This window comes from Emiliania huxleyi, assembly GCF_000372725.1.
Source record: "Emiliania huxleyi CCMP1516 chromosome Unknown EMIHUscaffold_199, whole genome shotgun sequence".
Classification (NCBI taxonomy): Eukaryota; Haptophyta; order Isochrysidales; family Noelaerhabdaceae; genus Emiliania; species Emiliania huxleyi.
Window position 1 is genome coordinate 244,011 of NW_005200608.1, and position 17,166 is coordinate 261,176.

Consider the following 17,166-nt stretch of genomic DNA (forward strand, 5'->3'; position numbering starts at 1 on the left):
CCATGTCCCATAGGTCGCTTTCCCGGTGCCGCTGCCCCTGTTGCCCCCCGGAGCGGGGAGCGGGCTCGCCCTCCTAGTCGCCCTCCCCCCTTTTCCCGTTCCCCTCCAGCCATTTTTGCCCTCCCTCCTTTTCCCGGGCCTATCCAGCATTTTTGCCCCCCCCCCCCCACCCCCCCTCTCCCGCTCCCCTCTCCAGCCTCAGCAGCCACTTCTGCCGCATGGAGCCTGCCCGTTCGCCCCCTACCCCCCCCTCCCCAACCCCACACTCTCCCCCGCCCCTCCCTCCCCCCTGTTCTCACCCCTTACCCCCCCCCCCCTCTCTCCCCCCTAAGGGCGGCGCCTCGCAGCCAGGCGTGGCGCCGCAGGTGCCTCTGCAATCCCTGCTGGTCGTGCAGGAGGTTGTCCCCTTTCCGACGTCGCTCCCGCCATCGCCGCCCGAGCCGCCAGCGCCGCGGTACGGCACGGTCGTCGGCTTCCTCGCGAGGGGGCCGGGGATGGAGCCGCCCGTCCTCTCGCTCAGCCTCGTGTTCGGCGCGGTCGGCGCCGCCGGAGCCGCATTGTCCGCGCACCAAAGCGAGATGGCGTCCATCTTCCCCGTCTTCTTTGGCGCGGTGTGCCTCAGCTTGGCCGCCTTCTCCGTGTCCAACGCGCTGCTCTGCGGCGACGAATTGGCTCGCGCGTGGGCGTTCGTGATCCCGCTTCACCCTCTTCCGCTGACGGCGCTACTGTTGCTCGTCCCCGCGGACGATCTTCTGCGCGCCAAGGAGAGCGTGGACATCTTTCGTTTGCCCGGGACCGTATTAGTTGGGGCAATCGGGGCGGTAACCGCCACCATGCCGCGCCCCCTTCGCTGGAAGTGCATGGTGGTGGCCGGGTTCCTTCTGTCGATTGCCTCGGCTTTCGGTGTGGCCACGTACCTACTCGACGAGCGGCTCTCCTTCATTTGCAACGAGATGTTTCCCTACCACCTCTCGGCCCTGGGCAGCCTCGCCCTCACCCACTGTGTACGTGCTTTTAGCTTAGTGGGAGGAAAGGGAGAGGGGTGTGACGTGTGTGTTCTCTCTCTCTCTAACTGATCAATCTGTGCGAGCAGGCGTTGGTGGGCGAAGACGACGTCCCACCGTCGCTTGCTCCTTCCCCTCCCGAACCACAGCCCACGCGCTCGATTGGAGGGCCCCCCGGAGTGCCCTCCTCGATTGCCTTGTGGGCGCTCGCTGTGCTCTTTCTGTTTGCTGTCTTCGGCCCCGAGTGGGTCCGTCCCATGCTCATCGCCGGACCCGTCCTGCTCGCACACGTGGTCGTCTCCTTCCAGCGGGAGGAGTGTGAGACAAACCTTAAGGGCGCCGCTGCTGATGAGGAGGCCGCTGCGCCGGTGGCGTGTCGCACTGCGCACTCCTCAGGCGGCGTGACGGTGACTCAGCTGCTCGTCGCCGCCCTGGCGGTGCTTGCCCTTGCGATGATAGAACCCTCTTCTCTTGGGTCGCAGCTGCCTCTGGAAGGCACCGAGATGTACCTGGCACAAGGGCTGGAGGATTCGTTTCGGGTGTGGCCTCGGTGGGCGCGGGGCTGATCATATCGCGGGGGCCCGACGGGCAGGCCCTCCAGCTCGTGGATCAGAACATGGCCGTCAAAAGTGAGGTGCGAATGGACGCATCTCGCCTCCTCCACGCAACCGACCAGCGTGTGCTGACCGCCGAGCCGGGCACGGGCGACGTCACGGGCTGGCACTCCACCGCTCTCCGGGTCCGATCGCTGCCCGGCTTCGACCTGATTCGCGAGGTGCCTCTCGAAGGGCTCGAAGGAGGCCACTGCGACACCCTGCGTGCCGGGACTGTCGTCGACGGCCGCCTGATCTGCACTGTCGACACGCCGGTGTTCGACGGACCGCCGGGGGAGCGTTTCTTCCTGCGCGTCTACGACGCGGGGAGTCTCGCTTTCCAGCGCGCCATTCCTCTCGACTTCGCGCCCGCCTTCGGCGCCCTGGCGGTCAAGGGTGATGAGGCTCGTGTCACTCTTCCACGCGCAGCCACCTCCTGTCCCTCCGCCACCCTCGCCACCGCCTCCCTCCGCCCTCGCCGAGATGAGCCGAGATCGCCCGAGATTGCCCGAGAACGCCCTCTCCAGGCTGCAGGCCCTCTCTGCCACCCCACAGACACCCACACGCGCCCTGACTACCCCGCCCCGCCTCACTCTCTCTCTCTCTCTCCCACACGGCTGTGGCACGACCTGAGCCCGATCGGCCGGGTGTGTGTGTGGGGGGGGGTGCAACGTCCAAGTGCAACGTGACGTTATGTGCAACGTGCTCATTCCTACCTTCATCCACCCCCCCCCCCCACCCACCCACCCCCTCCCTCTTCCCCAGGCTGCCGCGCTTTACCCGCTCACAGTGCAGACGCTGCGGCTCGTGGGCCACGAGGGCGAGTCGGGCGCCGCGCGGCGGGCCGGACGGCGAGCGCGACTCGGGGGTGTTGGCGACGAGCGCGTGCCTCTCTGGCGACCGGCTGCTGGTCGGGCTCTCAGTGGGTTATCAGTGCCCGGGTGTGGTGGTCGGCTGCCCCACGCTGCTCGCATTTGAGGACTACTAGTGCCGGCACGCATCGTGGGGCCCGCTTGCACGCATCGGGGCCCGCCTACTCTTCCACACATGGACATGTGCACGCACATGCACATGCACATGCACACGTGGAGCATATTGAACACGATCCCCCTCTCGTCAACGGACAACGCCCCCCGCCCCCGTTAACAAAGACCTAACGGCGACTGATCAGGGATCGCCCTAGGGATCGCCTCCGCCCTCCCCCTGTGTTTCATCCGCCGTGCAGCTCCTTGCGAAGCACGTGCAGCACGGCCTGCAGCGGCAGATTCTTGTACCTCAGCGCCTCGAAGGTAGGACCCGTCGCATTCAGGTCGACTAGGTGCAGGTGGAGCGCGTTGACCGACGCGTGGCCGTAGACGTGGAAGTACATGCCGAGGCCGGTCGACCAGGCCGGAGTTTTCGAGGCGTAGAGCAGCGCCGCCACCTCCATCGCCTCCACCATTTCCACCGCCGCACGCAGCTGCCGGGGCAAGGTGGCGCGGAGGCACGATTGTGGAGGCGAGGAGAGGGCAGGCGCCGGCGAGAGCTCCGATAGAGGATTGGGTGTATTAATACTTGGTTCGGTTGCAGGGACACCTGCTGTGCATTTCCGAGGCCCAAGGCTGCCACGTTGAAGAGGCTCCACGACAGGTTACGCACCTAATAGTTAGCTGGATCATTGCATCATAGCTCGTGGTTATCGTGCGCTATCAGCCACGCTAGAGGCGCTGATAACCAGCCTAATTATGTGGCTTCGCGTGGATCTGTAGTGCAGCTTTTGAGAGGTGTGTGTGATTGAGATCTAGCTGAGCGAGAGGTGTGTATGATAGAGGAGCGAGAGGTGTGTGTGATGAGATATTTGATGGAGAGAGGCATGGATCGAGAGATCGAGAGAGGCGATTACCTGGCTGTGATGGCGAGATTAGCCTGATAATCAGCCTAATTATTTTGGCCCGAGAGTGGGTCTGTGTAGTGCAGCTTGCGCACAAGCATGAAGCGATGCCGCTGCCCCATCGACGCTCGACCTACCCACTCGGGCGCGGTGCTCGACCAGTGTTCTTCGTTCTCGGGCAGGTTGCACGCGATCATGAATCGCTGGCCGTGGGCGCCAAGGTTCGCCTGCTCTGCCTCCATCCCCGGCTGTGTCACCACGCCCGCTGCCACGCGTGCGAAGACGTTGAGCGGCTTGGTGCCGGTCGTCAGGCGGCCCTCACTCACGAACCCCAGCGCCTCGAGCTCGCCGAGCAGCGCAGGCGCGCCGCCCAGTTGCCGCAGCAGAGCGCGTACGGCAGCGTACTCACTCGCCTCGCGTACGACGGGGATCGCCGCGTGGATCGTGTCTTTGATCGTGGCCACAGCGGCTGGCGGGCGGTAGTCGTTGCGGCCGCCCTGGCCGGGCGTGCCGAGGTCTGTCCTGACGTAAGTGGCGAAGTTGGCGGCGACGAGCGCCGACGCCTGCCGGCTTTCGCCATTCCACTGCTCGCTCGGCGTCGGCCGGCCCCCATTTTGGAAGTGCAGCAGCAGCGCGGCAACGCACAGCAAGGCGGCTACATCAGCAAGATAAACAGCAAGACGTCGTGTCGAGCGGCTTGAACGAGGAGGAGCGGTGAGCATTGTGCCTTGTCTCGTTCTGGGCGGCGGCAGCTACCTAGCAGCGTGCCGTCATCGCACCTGATTTTTCTTTATTCTTGGCTCGTTGTTAGGGAACTACCTACCTACCTATCGCCCGTGCCTCGGTTCGCGTCATCGGTAGCGTCTCCGTTGCCCCCTCGTGCCCCGCCGTCGCCCCCTTGCAAGGGCCCCTTCTGCTCGGGCCGTTCGCGATTTCGCTCCTCCTGCGACATCGCGCCAACGCGCCCCTCCGCTCTCCTCGCCCGCCTTCTCTCCTTCGTCGTCATCGACATCGTCGCTGTCGCGAAAGCCCTCGAGATGCGTGTGGTACAGTAACTCTAGGATCCCTCTATAGATCAACTCTTACAAAATGCGTACTGCTGTGTGCACGAGTGTGCTGTGAGGTGAAGCCCGTATACAAGTTGACGTATACAAGTTGACGTATATTCGTCGATGCTCACCTGCACTCCCTCACTTCGAGGCGGCGTCTAGATCGGTCCTCGCCAGCATCCTCTCCCATTCGCTCAGCTCTGCCTCGATCGTCCGACGGCCCGCCGCGAGGTCAACGACCTGGCGTGCGACGCGGCGCACGAGTTGCGTCTTGTACGCGGTGGTCGTGCGCAGAGCCGCGGCGACGTGGGCCGAGGTGAGGCCGGAGGCCAGCTGCTCGCCGAGGAGGGACGCCACCTCTGGCCTGTCGTACTCGAGGCCTGTCCGCCCGACACACTCGGCGTACTGCTCGACGGTGAGGGCGGAGAGCAGCGGCTGCCAGAGCGGCTGCTGTCCCGGGTCCTGCACGAGGCCGCGTACCATGCGCCTGTCGTCGACGTTCGTGTCGAAGAGGTGGCGCAGCGCCTGCAGCGTGCCGGGCGGCGGCGGCGGCGCGGACTCGGGCACGGCGATGGCTTCCGACACGTCGCCGGCAGGGTCCACGCCCGAGGCGACGGCCTCGCCGCCGACGACCGCCTCGCCCATCGGAAGGACGACCGCCTATGGGACGCGTCCGGCTCATGTTCATGTGTCCGCGGCGGCGTCTGTACCGCCTCTGGTTGGGAGGCCCATCACCTCGGCGATGACGACGTGGCCGTCCCAGCCGTCGGGCTTCGTGAAGGACTGCGCCGAGGCGGCCTCCTCTTCGGGCGGGATGGGGACGGGCAGCGCCACCACCGGCACGCCCATGGGCACCGCAGGGTAGCCGGCGGGGCCGCCGCCAAGCAGAGGCGGAGGCCCGATGCAGACGGGCAAGTCGAGCTCTGGGTCGGTGACGCAGCAGCCCGTCGTCGCCCGGAGGAGCATGCGGTGGCGCACCGAGAGGACGGAGCCCTGGTACGTGTCGCGCGCCGTCGGCGGGATGGCAAGGCTCGAGCGCTGAGAGCCCGAGTGCAGCGTCTCGTACAAGCGGTGCAGCACTGCATCGCGTGCCTCGCCAGGCGAGGCGGCCGCCTTGATGTCCGCGCTGGCCTTCTTGGCCGCCCCCTGCAGCGTCAGCGGGTCGAAGGAGGCGGCCACCACCGTGCGCCACTCGTGGTTGGAGTGGCCGCCGGCGCGCCAGCTCACAAACTCCTTGACTTTCACGGAGACGCTGTTGATCTGGGCTGTGGACGAGTTGTCGACCGCGACGCCGACGCCAAACGTCTCGCCGCGCGAGAGGCGCGTGTCGTCGGCCACCGCGCCGAGTGTGATTGTGCCGTTGGGGATGCAGCAGAACGTGTTGATGGGCACCGTGTGAGGCGAGGCAAAATACGGCACCGGCTCGGGAGGGAAGGGCGCGGCCGAGACGAGGAGCGGTCGCTTTGCGCGGATGTCAAACTTGTGCCACTCGCGGCGGTAGAGCCTTGCCTTGACGCTGTACGATATCTTGCAGCTTCCGCCGCCGCCAGCCGCGTACATCGAGCTCGGAAGGCCTGACGGGAGCACAAGCGAGAAGGGGAACTCGTACGAGCCGGGTGGCAGCGAACCGTTCGGAAAGGAGGCGAGCGTCACGACGACGCGGAGGAGGTGACGGCGTGCGTATGCATGGTGGTGCTTGGTGACCGTCTTCCTGTTCTCCCCCGAGCCATGGGTCTCTTGTGTCGTCCAGTGCACGTGAGAAAACTCCGCGCCGAAGACCTCGAGCTGGAGCGCGGTGCACTTGATCTCCTCCTTGACGTAGAGGTAGGCGCGGCCGCTGAGGCTTCCTCCCGAGTAGGCCGCCTCCTGGTCGAGCGATATGGCGAGCGTCGCGGCGGCGTTGCCCATTCTCCTTCGCGGTGCGCCGCCGCAAGGCAAGGTGTGTGGATGGCGTTACGCCGACGTTTTCTTCCGTTTTCGCGCACCACATTCTTCTGACGCTGACGGGTGGCCGACCGCGTCCATCCACCCTGTGTCTCCTGTGCATAGTGCCAGTGGGGCAGTCCCGTGCCAGTGTCGTGAATTTAGCTCTACGTAATCCACTCCCGTCTGGCAGCCAGGCAGACGACGAATTTACAGTGATGGACGTAGACGAAGAACAGCCAGAGCACGAGGCATCCCGGCCGCCGAGGAAGCGGGGGCGATTTGAGAACGAACGGAGCGATTCGATGAGTCAGGGAGAGGGGACGAGCCGGCAGCATGACGAGGATCCGACGACACAGCATAAAAGAAGAGCGGGCAAGGGAGGAAACAGAAGGCGGGCACAAAGAGCAAAGGAACATACAGTCTAGTGCGAGGGCAAGGGCGGGCAGTCTCAGTGACTGCAGTCGTGCCGTAAGGCCGACTCCGCCCAGTGCCGTGTTCGGTGTTCATAACTGTTCATAACAATACTGGAACTTGTAACCACGATCGACGCGAGGACGCAAGTCCACGCCAAACTCGGCCATTCCAACGGCCAGGCCGCTCGCTTAAGGCTGATTGGCTAGACGAGCGGCCTACCTCCATGGGGCTGTTGGCACGGGGGGAGGTGTCAATCACGCTCCCGGGACGCCGGAGAGATCGGGTTGGTCTCCCCCGCCTTCAGCCCTGACCCGACGGGGACGCCACCACCCTCGCCCAGGGATCTACAACGCTGTCTTAAGGTCCGACCTGTGGGCTCCGGCCTGCGCTCGGCACCGGGCACCGCCTCGGTATACAAAACGCGCCTGCGGGCGGACCCTCACAGATCACTCCCGTCTGTGTCTCCACTCCAATGATCTCCGACTGCTTCAACGCCGCTCGCTGGCACCTCCGCGCGGCCTTCACCGCTCGCAGCGAAAAGTGCGAGGGCAGCGGTGGCGGTACCGTCCTACTCGGCACCAAAGTCGGTGAGGGCTCCTTCTCGGACGTGTTTGCGGCCACGGACGTGTTTGCAGCACCAGCCGCCTCGCCGTCAAGCGCGTGCGGCTCGGCGGGGCGATAAATTCTCGGCGCTGAGAAGGTCGCCAGAGAAGAATATAGACAGCCTATGCAGAGAAAAGCGCGTACACAGGCCAATGCGCAATGGAGCGTGTCGTGCGACCGCCGGAATATAAAATTCTCTCCTGAAGGTGGCATGAAGGTCGGAGGAGGAGAAAAGAAAGAAAGAAAGAAAACAGACAACCCAAGGGAGGGATGGGAGAACGGCACGCCGCCACCACACAGGGATTTAAGGAGAGGAGTGTGCTGCGCTAGCCGTCGCCTACCCTAGGGAGTCTGCCTCTTCCTATCTCTCTTCGCAGTCTCTCTCCGATTCTCGCTTCGGAGGAGGAGAGAACAAGGTGGCAAATCCCGATGTTTTTCTTCTTTCTGGCGTGTGATGTATGATATAGACTGGTTCCACATTGGTTTAGCCCTGCGGCCACGTCATGGGGCCATTCGAAGTGCCGCGGCCGGCTAGCTCGTGACGGCCCGAGTCCGAGGATTGCAGCCGTGAGGCTCGGGCCCTGGGTGCAGTCTGAGGCCCCACGCCTGTCGCTCGGGCGCGGAGGCGAGCCACGAGCGCATTCGGTACCCAGGTCACGCATCTTTCCACGCCCTCATTCGAGCGATCGAGCGACATCGCGGACACAACACTGCCTCACGCCCTTACTCTATTGCTGCTAGGCTACTCAAGCGAGACCTGGTGGCAATCCCGTCTGGCCAGCTCAACACGCCGCTTCGCGCAGGTTCGCGCCAGGCCCTGCCACCGCTCGCCGCCTCGCCGGCACGCTCGCGCTCCGCTCTCCGGAGAGACACACAGCCGCGCGAACTCACGCACGCAGACCAACGCCCGCGCCCGCCGCTCACGCGACCGCAACGCCGCGCCGCGACGTGCGCACCGCACGCAGCGCCGCTTACCCGTCGGCCGTCTCGCTGGCTCACGCATTGGCCATTGTGCCGCAGGCGTTTGGCGTTCCTGGTTAGGCTCTCCTATTTCGAGGGCGGTGCCGATCGGTGTACGCGGCAGTGCCGTTGCAGGCTCGATGTGTCCAGCATTCAACGTGCCACGTTGGCACGCTGGAAGAGTATCGCTTCCTCGCAGAGAGGTGTCAGCACCCGCGGGACACAACGTCAGTGTGCTGGCACGGCCACGGGGGCTACGGTGACGACATATAATATGGAGAAGGTACTTGTACTTAAGTACGAACGGACAAAGAGCCGAGACTCGACTCCGCACGGCGTGCCTCTGCGTGTCTGCGTGCGTGTTTCACCCTGCGTGTATATAGTAAAAATATTCTGCGTGATTCTGGCGGGGCTAGCTGTCAGACAGCCTCCGAGGTTTTGAGGCGACGCACAGCGTGTGTCTTGCGGCGTGGCACGCCATGGTCGACGCCGACACCACGCCGTATTCCATGCAGCTCGCCGCCTGCTCGCCGCCGAGCATGTGCCCGTCGCCGAGCGCCATGGCGCATGGGAGAGCCAAACGCCTGCGGCACAATATGACCAATGTGATATGCGTGAGCCGGCGTGCCACGGCCGACGGGTAAGCGTCGCTGCGTGCGGTTGCGTGCGGTGCGCACGTCGCGGCGCGGCGTTGCGGTCGCATGAGCGGCGGCGGCGGAGTGGGTGTGCGCGCCGGTCGGAGTATTCGCGCGCATTGGATCTGTGGAGAGCGCGAGCGTGCCGGCGAGGCGGCGAGCGGTGGCAGGGCCTGGCGCGATACCTGCGCGAAGCGGCGTGTCGAGCTGGCCAGACGGGATTGCCACCAGGTCTCGCTTGAGTAGCCTAGCAGCAATAGAGTAAGGGCGTGAGGCAGTGTTGTGTCCGCGATGTCGCTCGAATGAGGGCGTGGAAAGATGCGTGACCTGGGTACCGAATGCGCTCGTGGCTCGCCTCCGCGCCCGAGCGACAGGCGTGGGGCCTCAGACTGCACCCAGGGCCCGAGCCTCACGGCTGCAACCCTCGGACTCGGGCCGTCACGAGCTAGCCGGCCGCGGCACTTCGAATGGCCCCATGACGTGGCCGCAGGGCTAAATCTATTGTGGAACCAGTCTATGAGCTGGGCCGAGCTGGCCGTGGGCAACTTGGGCTCGCTGCGCGCCCTCCTCTCCTATCCGCGGACGCGCGGCACGCTCGACGCGCGGCTCGACACCGACACGCAGGACACGCTGCTCACCTGGGCCGCTTGTCACGGGCAGGCCGAGGCGGTGCGGCTGCTGCTCGAAGCCGGCGCGAGCGTCGGGGCGACGAATGGCAGCGGCGCCACGCCGCTGTATATCGCGTGCGTGAAGGGCCACCTCGAGATCGCTCGGCTGCTTCTCGAGGCTGGTGCAGCGGTCAGCCAAGCCAAGCAGAACGGCGCCACGCCGCTGTTTATTGCGTGCGTGAAGGGCCACCTCGAGATCGCTCGGCTGCTTCTCGAGGCTGGTGCAGCGGTCAGCCAAGCCAAGCAGAACGGCGCCACGCCGCTGTACATTGCGAGCCAGTACGGCCACCTCGAGATCGCCCGGCTGCTCCTCGAGGCTGGCGCTGCGGTCACCCAAGCCGCGGCGAATGGCACCACGCCGCTGTACATTGCGAGCCAGAACAACCACCCCGAGGTCGCCCGGCTGCTTCTCGAGGCGAGCGCGGCGGTCAACCAGGCCCAGGAGAACGGCACCACGCCGCTGTACATCGCGTGCGAGAAGGGCCACCTCGACGTCGCCCGGCTGCTGCGCGACGCTGGCGCTTCGCTCAACCAGGCCGGTGAGGACGGCTTCACGCCGCTGTACATGGCGTGCCAGCAAGGCCACCTCGATTGCGTCCGGCTGCTCCTCGAGGCCGGCGCGGCGATCAATCAGGCCGGTGAGGGCGGCTTCACGCCGCTGTACATGGCGTGCCAGAACGGCCTCCTCGACGTTGCCCGGCTGCTTCTCGAGTCGGGCGCGGCGAAGGACCAAGCCGAGACCCAAGGCGCCACGCCGCTGCTCATCGCGTGCCACTTCGGCCACCTCGAGATCGCGCGGCTGCTGCGCGACGCTGGCGCGGCGGTCAACCAAGCCACGGACACCGGCGCCACGCCGCTGTTCATCGCGTGCCAGAAGGGCCACCTCGAGATCGCCCGGTTGCTCCTCGAGGCCAGCGCGGCAGTCAATCAGGCCGATGAGGACGGCGTTACGCCGCTCTTCATCGCGTGCCAGAACGGCTACGTCGAGTGCGCCGGGCTGCTTCTTGAGGCTGGCGCTTCGGTCAGCCAAGCCCGCAACAACGGCGCCACGCCGCTGTTCATCGCATGCCAAGAGGGCCGCGTCGACATCGTCCGGCTGCTTCTCGAGGCCGGCGCTTCGGTCAGCCAAGCCCGCAACAACGGCGCCACGCCGCTGTACAAGGCGTGCCAGAAGGGCCACGTCGACATCGCCCGGCTGCTTCTCGAGGCCGGCGCGGTGGTCGGCCAAGCCCGCAACAACGGCACCACGCCGCTGCTCATCGCGTGCCAGCACGGCCACGTCGAGATCGCGAAGCTACTGCGCGACGCGGGCGCAGCGGTCGGCCAAGCAATGAGCGACGGCACCACGCCGCTGTACATGGCGTGCCAGAACGGCTACGTCGAGTGCGCCGGGCTGCTTCTTGAGGCTGGCGCTTCGGTCAGCCAAGCCCGCAACAACGGCGTCACGCCGCTGTCCATGGCGTGCCACCAGGGTCACCTCGAGGTCGCCAAGCTCCTCTCCTCCTACGGCGCCTCCCGCGCCGCTACGCCCTTCGGCACGCCCGAGGAGGTTGCAACCGAAGAAGGCCACGCCGACCTCGCCGCCTGGCTGGTCGCCAGCCGCGGCTGGACGCCGCTCGCGCACCTTGAGACCCTCACCGCCGCCCGCGCCACCTCCCTCCTGCGCAGCGGCGCAAGCTTGCACGAGGGCGAGCCGACGCCGCTGCGGCGTGCCGCGGGCGGCGAGGGCGAGGCGGCGGCGCTGATCCGGCGGGCGGCGGCGCCGTGGTCGCCGGCAAGCCACTCGCTCTTCCCCGCGGCGGCGCGCGCGCGGGCGGCACTCCTCGTCCTCTCGCTCTACGAGATCCACGAGCGGTACCACCTCGACTCGGCAGGAAGCACGAACGGCATCGCGGCGCGCGACTTTGTCACGTGCGTGCTGCGCTTCGCGATCACACGCGAGACGGAGTAGGGAGCTGTGGTGGCCCCTCTCACCTTGGCACCGCCGCGGCGGTGCCTCTCTTGTTGAGAAGCAGCGCATCTCGGTCGCTCTTCATTCACACGGCAAGCGCAGAGCAGATTGTGTGTGAATGAGCTTGCCTGTGGCGGGGGCGGGCGAGTGCACGGAGCTAAGTGCCTCGATTCCGCGTGGTACGGGAGCTCGGCTCGCCCTCCCGTAGTGTACCCGTGTTAGTGCCAGTGCGCGCCAGTCCCGTGCCCAGTTTGTGTGTGTGTGTGTGTGTGTGTGTGTGTGTGTGTGTGTGTGTGTGTGTGTGTGTGTGTGTGCGCGCGCGCGCGCGCGTGCGTGTGTGTGTGCGTGCCGCGTGCGTGCGTGCGTGCGTGTGCGGGCGCTGTGCGAGCCGCCCTGAACGACCACATGGTGAGCGCGTATAAATAAATAGAGCAGTTATGTCCTGGAGAGATGGGCGACGCACGAACACAGACGCACAAAAACCAAACGAGGGATGGCACATAAATAAATAAATACAACGGACATCCCAAGCTAGGGCTGGGTCGAGGACAGACACGTCCCCACCTTTGCAGGATTTTGCAAAAGCGAGGGGGGAGGGCGCATCGCCGCGCGGAGAGGGCTGGGCACAGGGCACAGGGGATCTCTCTCGCATAGGATACGCACTCGGCGGCACGAGGGCAAGGCTGGGCGTCCTATGTTTGTGCTCCCCCCCCGCCTGAGACGCGAATTCTTTCGCTGAGAAGGTCGACGAGAATGGTGATCTGAGTTGATATTCCAGCCCGCATCACCCATCCACGACCGCCGCCACTCCGCACCCGACTGAGGCGCCCACCGGCCCTGCCCTCGCAGGCTCTCTCCATCTGCGCTGCCTTCGCCACCGGCGCAGCTGCGCTGTCGCCGGCAGCGCTGCCTGCGCCGGCCGCCGGCCGCGCGGCGGTCTGCATGCAGGGCGGCGGGGCGGCGGCGGGGATAGGCGGCAGCGGCGGCCCGGGCCTGCAGTGGGGCGGCGTGGAAAACGATCCCAACTTCAAAACAGCAAAGCTCTCCGACAAGCTCAAGGAGGCTGACATTGAGCGGAGGCTGGAGAGCGAGGCGATCGCGGCGCGGGAGGAGGCGGTGCAGCGCGCTCGCGAGGAGCGCGCGCGCAAGGTGGCGCTGCTGACGCAGATCCCCGACGACGTCAAGGCTGGCACCGTCGACGACTTCATGTACAAGGAGGGCGTCAAGGACATCCTCGAGAAGCTCGACTACGACCTGATCGGGCTGACGCCGGTCAAGCAGCGCGTGCGCGAGATCGCGTCGCTGCTGGTTGTGGACAAGATGCGGCTCAAGCTGGGGCTCGAGACGTCGGTCCCGTCGCTGCACATGGGCTTCACCGGCGCGGCAGGGAGAGACCTCGCACCCTTCTCGGACCCTTCGCGCAAGCCTCTCGGACCCTTCCTGCAGGCGCGCCCGGCACCGGCAAGACGACGGTCGCGCTGCGCATGGGCCAGATCCTGCAGCGGATGGGCTACTGCCGCACGGGGCACGTGGTCGTCGCGACGCGCGACGACCTGGTGGGGCAGTACGTGGGCCACACGGCGCCCGAGGCCGGGCAGGCGGTCGGGAGGTCGAGGACACGTCCACGACACGTCCGAGACACGCCCCGTAGGCGCCAAAGACCAAGGAGATGGTCAAAAAGGCGCGATCTCCCGCCGCCGCCGCCCACGCCGCTGGCCGCCGCCCCCTCCGCGCCGCCCTCGCCGCCGCCGCGCTCGCTCTCGCCTTCGCCGCCGCCACCGCTTGCGCCGCCACCGCTTGCGCCGCCGCCGCCCTCGCCATCGCCAGAGCAACCACCTCCTAGTTCGGGGGCAACCCCCTGGGCTCCCTCCGGGGTGTGCCTTTTCGGCCCTCGCAGGAATGGTTTCGGGCATCGGCAACCACATGGAGTTCCCAGATTACGAGGACGACGACTTTTTCGAAATTGAAAAGGTTTCCCCCGGAGCCCCCAAGAGTCGGGACGCCCCCCAGGGCGCCCCAGGCCCCGGGAAAAACGGCGGCCGCCCCGCCCGCTGTGTTTTTGACGCCGTGTCAACCCCCCGGGGATCCCCCCCCCCCCCCCCCCCCCGGCGAGCAGGTGATGTGCCGCGAGCTCGAGTACAAGCTCGGCCCTGGCGCGGAGCAGCTCGAGCAGCAGCCTCCTCTCGGACCCTTCCCGGACCCTTCGCGCACCCTTCTCGTGCAGGCGCGGAGCCGGCGCTCAAGGACTACCTCTCCAAGCGCAAGCGCATGCCCTTCTTTGCCAACGCGCGCACGGTGCGCACCTCAGATGCGCAGCCCACGGACCAAGGACCATGTCCTCCGTCGCAGCACTGCGGTGCCTCTGCCTCTGTGCTGCTACCCTCCCGGAGTCTCGTCACGAGGCAGACGGAAAGAGAGACATTGCCTGCGCAGAGTCATAACCTCAAGCCCCGCCCTCCGTGCGCACGCAGGTGCGCAACGCGATCGACCTCGCGCGCATGGGCTCCGCCATCCGCGTCTTCAACGAGAAGGCGAGACACACCGCAGACACGCCGCTCACACGCCGCAGACACACCGCAGACACGCCGCTCACACGCCGCTCACACGCCGCTCACACGCCGCTCACACGCCGCAGACACACCGCTCACACGCCGCAGACACACCGCAGAAACACCGCTCACACACCGTGCTCCTTGGACTCCTCCCTGGACTCCTCCCAGTGCTTCCTTTGACGTCCCCCCCCCCCCCCCCGCGCGCGCGACAGATGTCTCCCTCGTCCAACGGGATGGTGTCGGAGGACGAGCCGACGACCGCCGTGGCTGTGAGCGGCGTCTCTTCAGCAGCTGCCCGTGTGAGCAGGTGTCGGAGGACGAGCTGATGACTATCATGCCAGACGACTTCCCCGCGCCCGAGGACGGGCTCACCGGCATCGAGGACTAGCCCGCGGGCGCTCGCCCAGGCGGCGCGGGAGGGGCGCCCGGGCGAGGGAGCCGCGCGTGTCGCGCAATGCCGCAGTCCGGCGCCGGCACGGTCGGCGAGGGCGTGCGCGCTGCTCGTTCCGCCGGCCGGGCCACGGCGTCGCTCGGGCTCGTGGAGAGCAGCGTGGCGGCGGCCGGCGGCCTGTGCAGGCGGGCCCTCCTCTCGCTCGGCAGCGCTCCTTTCGTGCGTCGTGGGTGACACCTTGCAGCAGCTGTGAACGTTGTTGTGACTTTTTTTGTGTTGTGGGCACAACGCACGGCGACGCCGCGGAGGCAGGTGAGACGAGTCGTGGGTCGGGACTACGGACTTCGACTTTGCTTTGTTTTGTGGTGAACTCCGCTGGCAAACAGAGGTCAGAGCGAGGCCACCTGTACACGTACACCTAGAGGGGCCCAACAGCGCTAGACCGAGGTCAGCCGAAAGAGAATAGAGAACGTGACGAGACTCGAGAGAGAGAGATTCCGCTCTCGCGCAAACTAAGTAAGTAAGACGTCTCTCCGTGTATCCACAATCTGCGGAGACCCCCGACGCTTGCTCTCAAACAATGATGGTCCGCGTCGTGGGCGGAGACCCCTGCTCGTAGTGAATCTGTTTGATCGCCGGCATCGTTGCTCGGAGGTGCTTCTTCAGCCGATCGAGCAGCTTCTCGCTACGCTGCTCGACCGTGGGATTGAGCTTCACAACGAGCTTTGCGCCATCGGTCCGCACGGACTTGAAGAGGCACCGGATCGTGCCATAGTCCGTCGGCTGCACATTGCAGTAGTCGCAGAGCTGTCGCACGTAGTCGCTCCTCGCAAACTCGCCGAGCACGTTCGCGACATCATCGCTATCCAGCAGCTGCGGAGCTGCACCTTCCGGTGCCCGCGCGCCCCGCAGGCGCTGTGCGACGGACTGCGCGGCGATGGCATCCGCCTCGGGCGCCGGAGGCAAGTCCTGTGCGAGTCGGCCGGCTCGTGCCGCTCTCGCCGCCGCCCTCGCCGCCGCATCGCGCTCGCCGCCGAACTGAAGGAGAGCGGGACGCACCCGCGGAGACGGACAGCGCACGAATGCGCGGCCCGAGAAGGCGGAAGTGCTTGTTGCGGCGCAGAGGAGCACGGCCAGCATTGACAGAATGGTGGCCGGCAAGGAAGAAATCCGGGGTTGCTCCGTCTCCTGGGCCGTCTCTGTATCTTCCATTTTAGAAAAAAACCGAGAAAAAAAGAAAACCGCGTCGGTCACAAAAAAGAAAAACCAAAAAATGCGACTGAAGTTGCCGCGACCGCTCGCCATTCGTTGAAAGTGCTCTCCATTCAGTCCCGCTCGCTCTGCTCGGCGGCACCACAAATGGACGCCCGGCTCCTCACCGCTGGATGCGTTGACGACCTCGTCCTGCTCGAGGAGGTGGGCGAGGCGGCTGTCGTCGCCAACCTTGAAGCTCTATTCAAGAAGGGCCGCATATACACCGGGCTTGGCCCTGTGGTGATCTCGGTCAACCCCTTCAAGCCCATCGACGGCCTGTACAGCGTCGGCCTGCGAAACAAGTACCAGACGCGACACGAGCTTCCGCCTCACGTCTTTGCCGTGGCCGACACCGCTCTCAAGGCGAGCCACGCCGGCGGCGCGTGCTCTCGGCAGTGCATCCTGGTGAGCGGCGAGAGCGGCGCGGGCAAGACGGAGGCGGCCAAGCGCCTGCTCGAGTACATTGCTGCGACATCCTCTTCCAGCGGCGGCGGCGCCACTGCCTCGCGCAGTCCCATCCACGAGAAGCTGCTCGGCTCGAACCCGCTCCTCGAGGCGTTTGGGAACGCAAAGACGGTGCGCAACGACAACTCGTCGCGCTTCGGCAAGTACATGACGGTCGAGCTCTCGCCCTCCGGGGGCATTGTCGGCGGCCGCGTGACAAACTACCTGCTCGAGAAGCCGCGCGTGCTGACCCCAGCCAGCGGCGACTCGCGCTCCTTCCGTCGTCTTCTGCCACCCGAACCTAGCTATGACCAACTAATGGCGAACTAGGCGAGCGCTCCTTCCACGTCTTCTACTACCTTCTCGCGGGCGCGTCCGATGCCGAGCGGAAAGCCCTCCGCCTCGCTCCAGCCGGTGGGTACGCAATGCTGCAGCGGTGCGCGACCCGGAACAGACACGTGTGTTCCGACTTGCACTGCTTTCAACTGTGGCCGCCGTGTTCGTAGCCCCTGTGTGCACGCGGTGCTCTCGACACACTGCGACCCTGCTCCCACCCATGCCACAGGTCCGGATGCGCCACCGTGCGTGGCCTTGACGATGCGCGCGAGTACGGCGCGATGCGCTCGGCGATGGCGGCGGTCGGGCGGAGCAGGCGCACGGAACCTTCTCGGAGCCTTCTCGGAACCTTCCTGTAGGCGATGGCGGCGGTCGGGCTCGCGGAGGAGACGCAGTCGGCGATCCTGCGCCTCGTCTCGGCAGTGCTATGGCTGGGCAACGTCGCTTTCGCCGCGTCTGGCAGCGGCGAGGTTGGCCCGCGCGACGCCGCGGCGCGCGAGGCGCTCGAGCACGCGG

At 66.2% G+C, this 17,166-nt stretch overlaps 5 protein-coding genes across 5 annotated transcripts in view; 4 read left to right on the plus strand and 1 right to left on the minus strand.

Annotated features, from left to right (window-relative positions):
- EMIHUDRAFT_234010 (hypothetical protein) overlaps nucleotides 1–2,585 on the plus strand; it is a gene marked incomplete at both ends in the record, with an annotated part of 2,722 nt that extends 137 nt beyond the window's left edge. The window contains 4 exons of the mRNA XM_005781857.1: nucleotides 396–1,008; nucleotides 1,173–1,441; nucleotides 1,597–1,993; nucleotides 2,521–2,585. Coding sequence (XP_005781914.1) covers nucleotides 396–1,008; nucleotides 1,173–1,441; nucleotides 1,597–1,993; nucleotides 2,521–2,585 — 1,344 coding nt within the window. The remainder of the gene's footprint in view (nucleotides 1–395; nucleotides 1,009–1,172; nucleotides 1,442–1,596; nucleotides 1,994–2,520) is intronic.
- A 1,934-nt stretch (nucleotides 2,586–4,519) lies between these two features.
- Nucleotides 4,520–5,369, minus strand: EMIHUDRAFT_442773 (hypothetical protein). Its single transcript, XM_005781858.1, has 2 exons — nucleotides 5,252–5,369; nucleotides 4,520–5,176 (listed from the first exon to the last, which is right to left on the minus strand). The coding sequence occupies exons 1-2, from the start codon at nucleotides 5,363–5,365 to the stop codon at nucleotides 4,658–4,660; spliced, it is 633 nt and encodes a 210-aa protein (XP_005781915.1). The 5' UTR covers nucleotides 5,366–5,369; the 3' UTR covers nucleotides 4,520–4,657.
- A 5,676-nt stretch (nucleotides 5,370–11,045) lies between these two features.
- EMIHUDRAFT_365896 (hypothetical protein) lies at nucleotides 11,046–11,674 on the plus strand (the record flags this gene model as incomplete). Its single annotated transcript, XM_005781859.1, has 1 exon — nucleotides 11,046–11,674. The coding sequence occupies exon 1, from the start codon at nucleotides 11,053–11,055 to the stop codon at nucleotides 11,671–11,673; it is 621 nt and encodes a 206-aa protein (XP_005781916.1). The 5' UTR covers nucleotides 11,046–11,052.
- A 746-nt stretch (nucleotides 11,675–12,420) lies between these two features.
- EMIHUDRAFT_468566 (hypothetical protein) lies at nucleotides 12,421–14,974 on the plus strand. Its single transcript, XM_005781860.1, has 9 exons — nucleotides 12,421–12,429; nucleotides 12,523–13,051; nucleotides 13,120–13,253; nucleotides 13,325–13,357; nucleotides 13,788–13,826; nucleotides 13,898–13,968; nucleotides 14,145–14,204; nucleotides 14,438–14,461; nucleotides 14,533–14,974. The coding sequence occupies exons 1-5, from the start codon at nucleotides 12,427–12,429 to the stop codon at nucleotides 13,791–13,793; spliced, it is 705 nt and encodes a 234-aa protein (XP_005781917.1). The 5' UTR covers nucleotides 12,421–12,426; the 3' UTR covers nucleotides 13,794–13,826; nucleotides 13,898–13,968; nucleotides 14,145–14,204; nucleotides 14,438–14,461; nucleotides 14,533–14,974.
- Nucleotides 14,975–15,975: 1,001 nt separating this feature from the next.
- Nucleotides 15,976–17,166, plus strand: part of EMIHUDRAFT_113800 (hypothetical protein) — a gene marked incomplete at both ends in the record, with an annotated part of 1,950 nt that continues 759 nt past the window's right edge. The window contains 4 exons of the mRNA XM_005781861.1: nucleotides 15,976–16,597; nucleotides 16,645–16,750; nucleotides 16,880–16,952; nucleotides 17,010–17,120. Coding sequence (XP_005781918.1) covers nucleotides 15,976–16,597; nucleotides 16,645–16,750; nucleotides 16,880–16,952; nucleotides 17,010–17,120 — 912 coding nt within the window. The remainder of the gene's footprint in view (nucleotides 16,598–16,644; nucleotides 16,751–16,879; nucleotides 16,953–17,009; nucleotides 17,121–17,166) is intronic.

What these genes read in the sequence shown, in the direction of transcription:
- EMIHUDRAFT_442773 (XM_005781858.1), bottom strand. Translation starts at nt 5,365, where the DNA reads ATGGGCGTGCCGGTGGTGGCGCTGCCCGTCCCCATCCCGCCCGAAGAG. An exon ending in GCCACGTCGTCATCGCCGAG is followed by an intron (nt 5,177 to 5,251) that starts GTGATGGGCCTC and finishes CGCGTCCCATAG; the next exon opens with GCGGTCGTCCTTCCGATGGG.
- EMIHUDRAFT_468566 (XM_005781860.1), top strand. An exon ending in GCTGCACATGGGCTTCACCG is followed by an intron (nt 13,052 to 13,119) that starts GCGCGGCAGGGA and finishes CCCTTCCTGCAG; the next exon opens with GCGCGCCCGGCACCGGCAAG. An exon ending in GGCAGTACGTGGGCCACACG is followed by an intron (nt 13,254 to 13,324) that starts GCGCCCGAGGCC and finishes CACGCCCCGTAG; the next exon opens with GCGCCAAAGACCAAGGAGAT.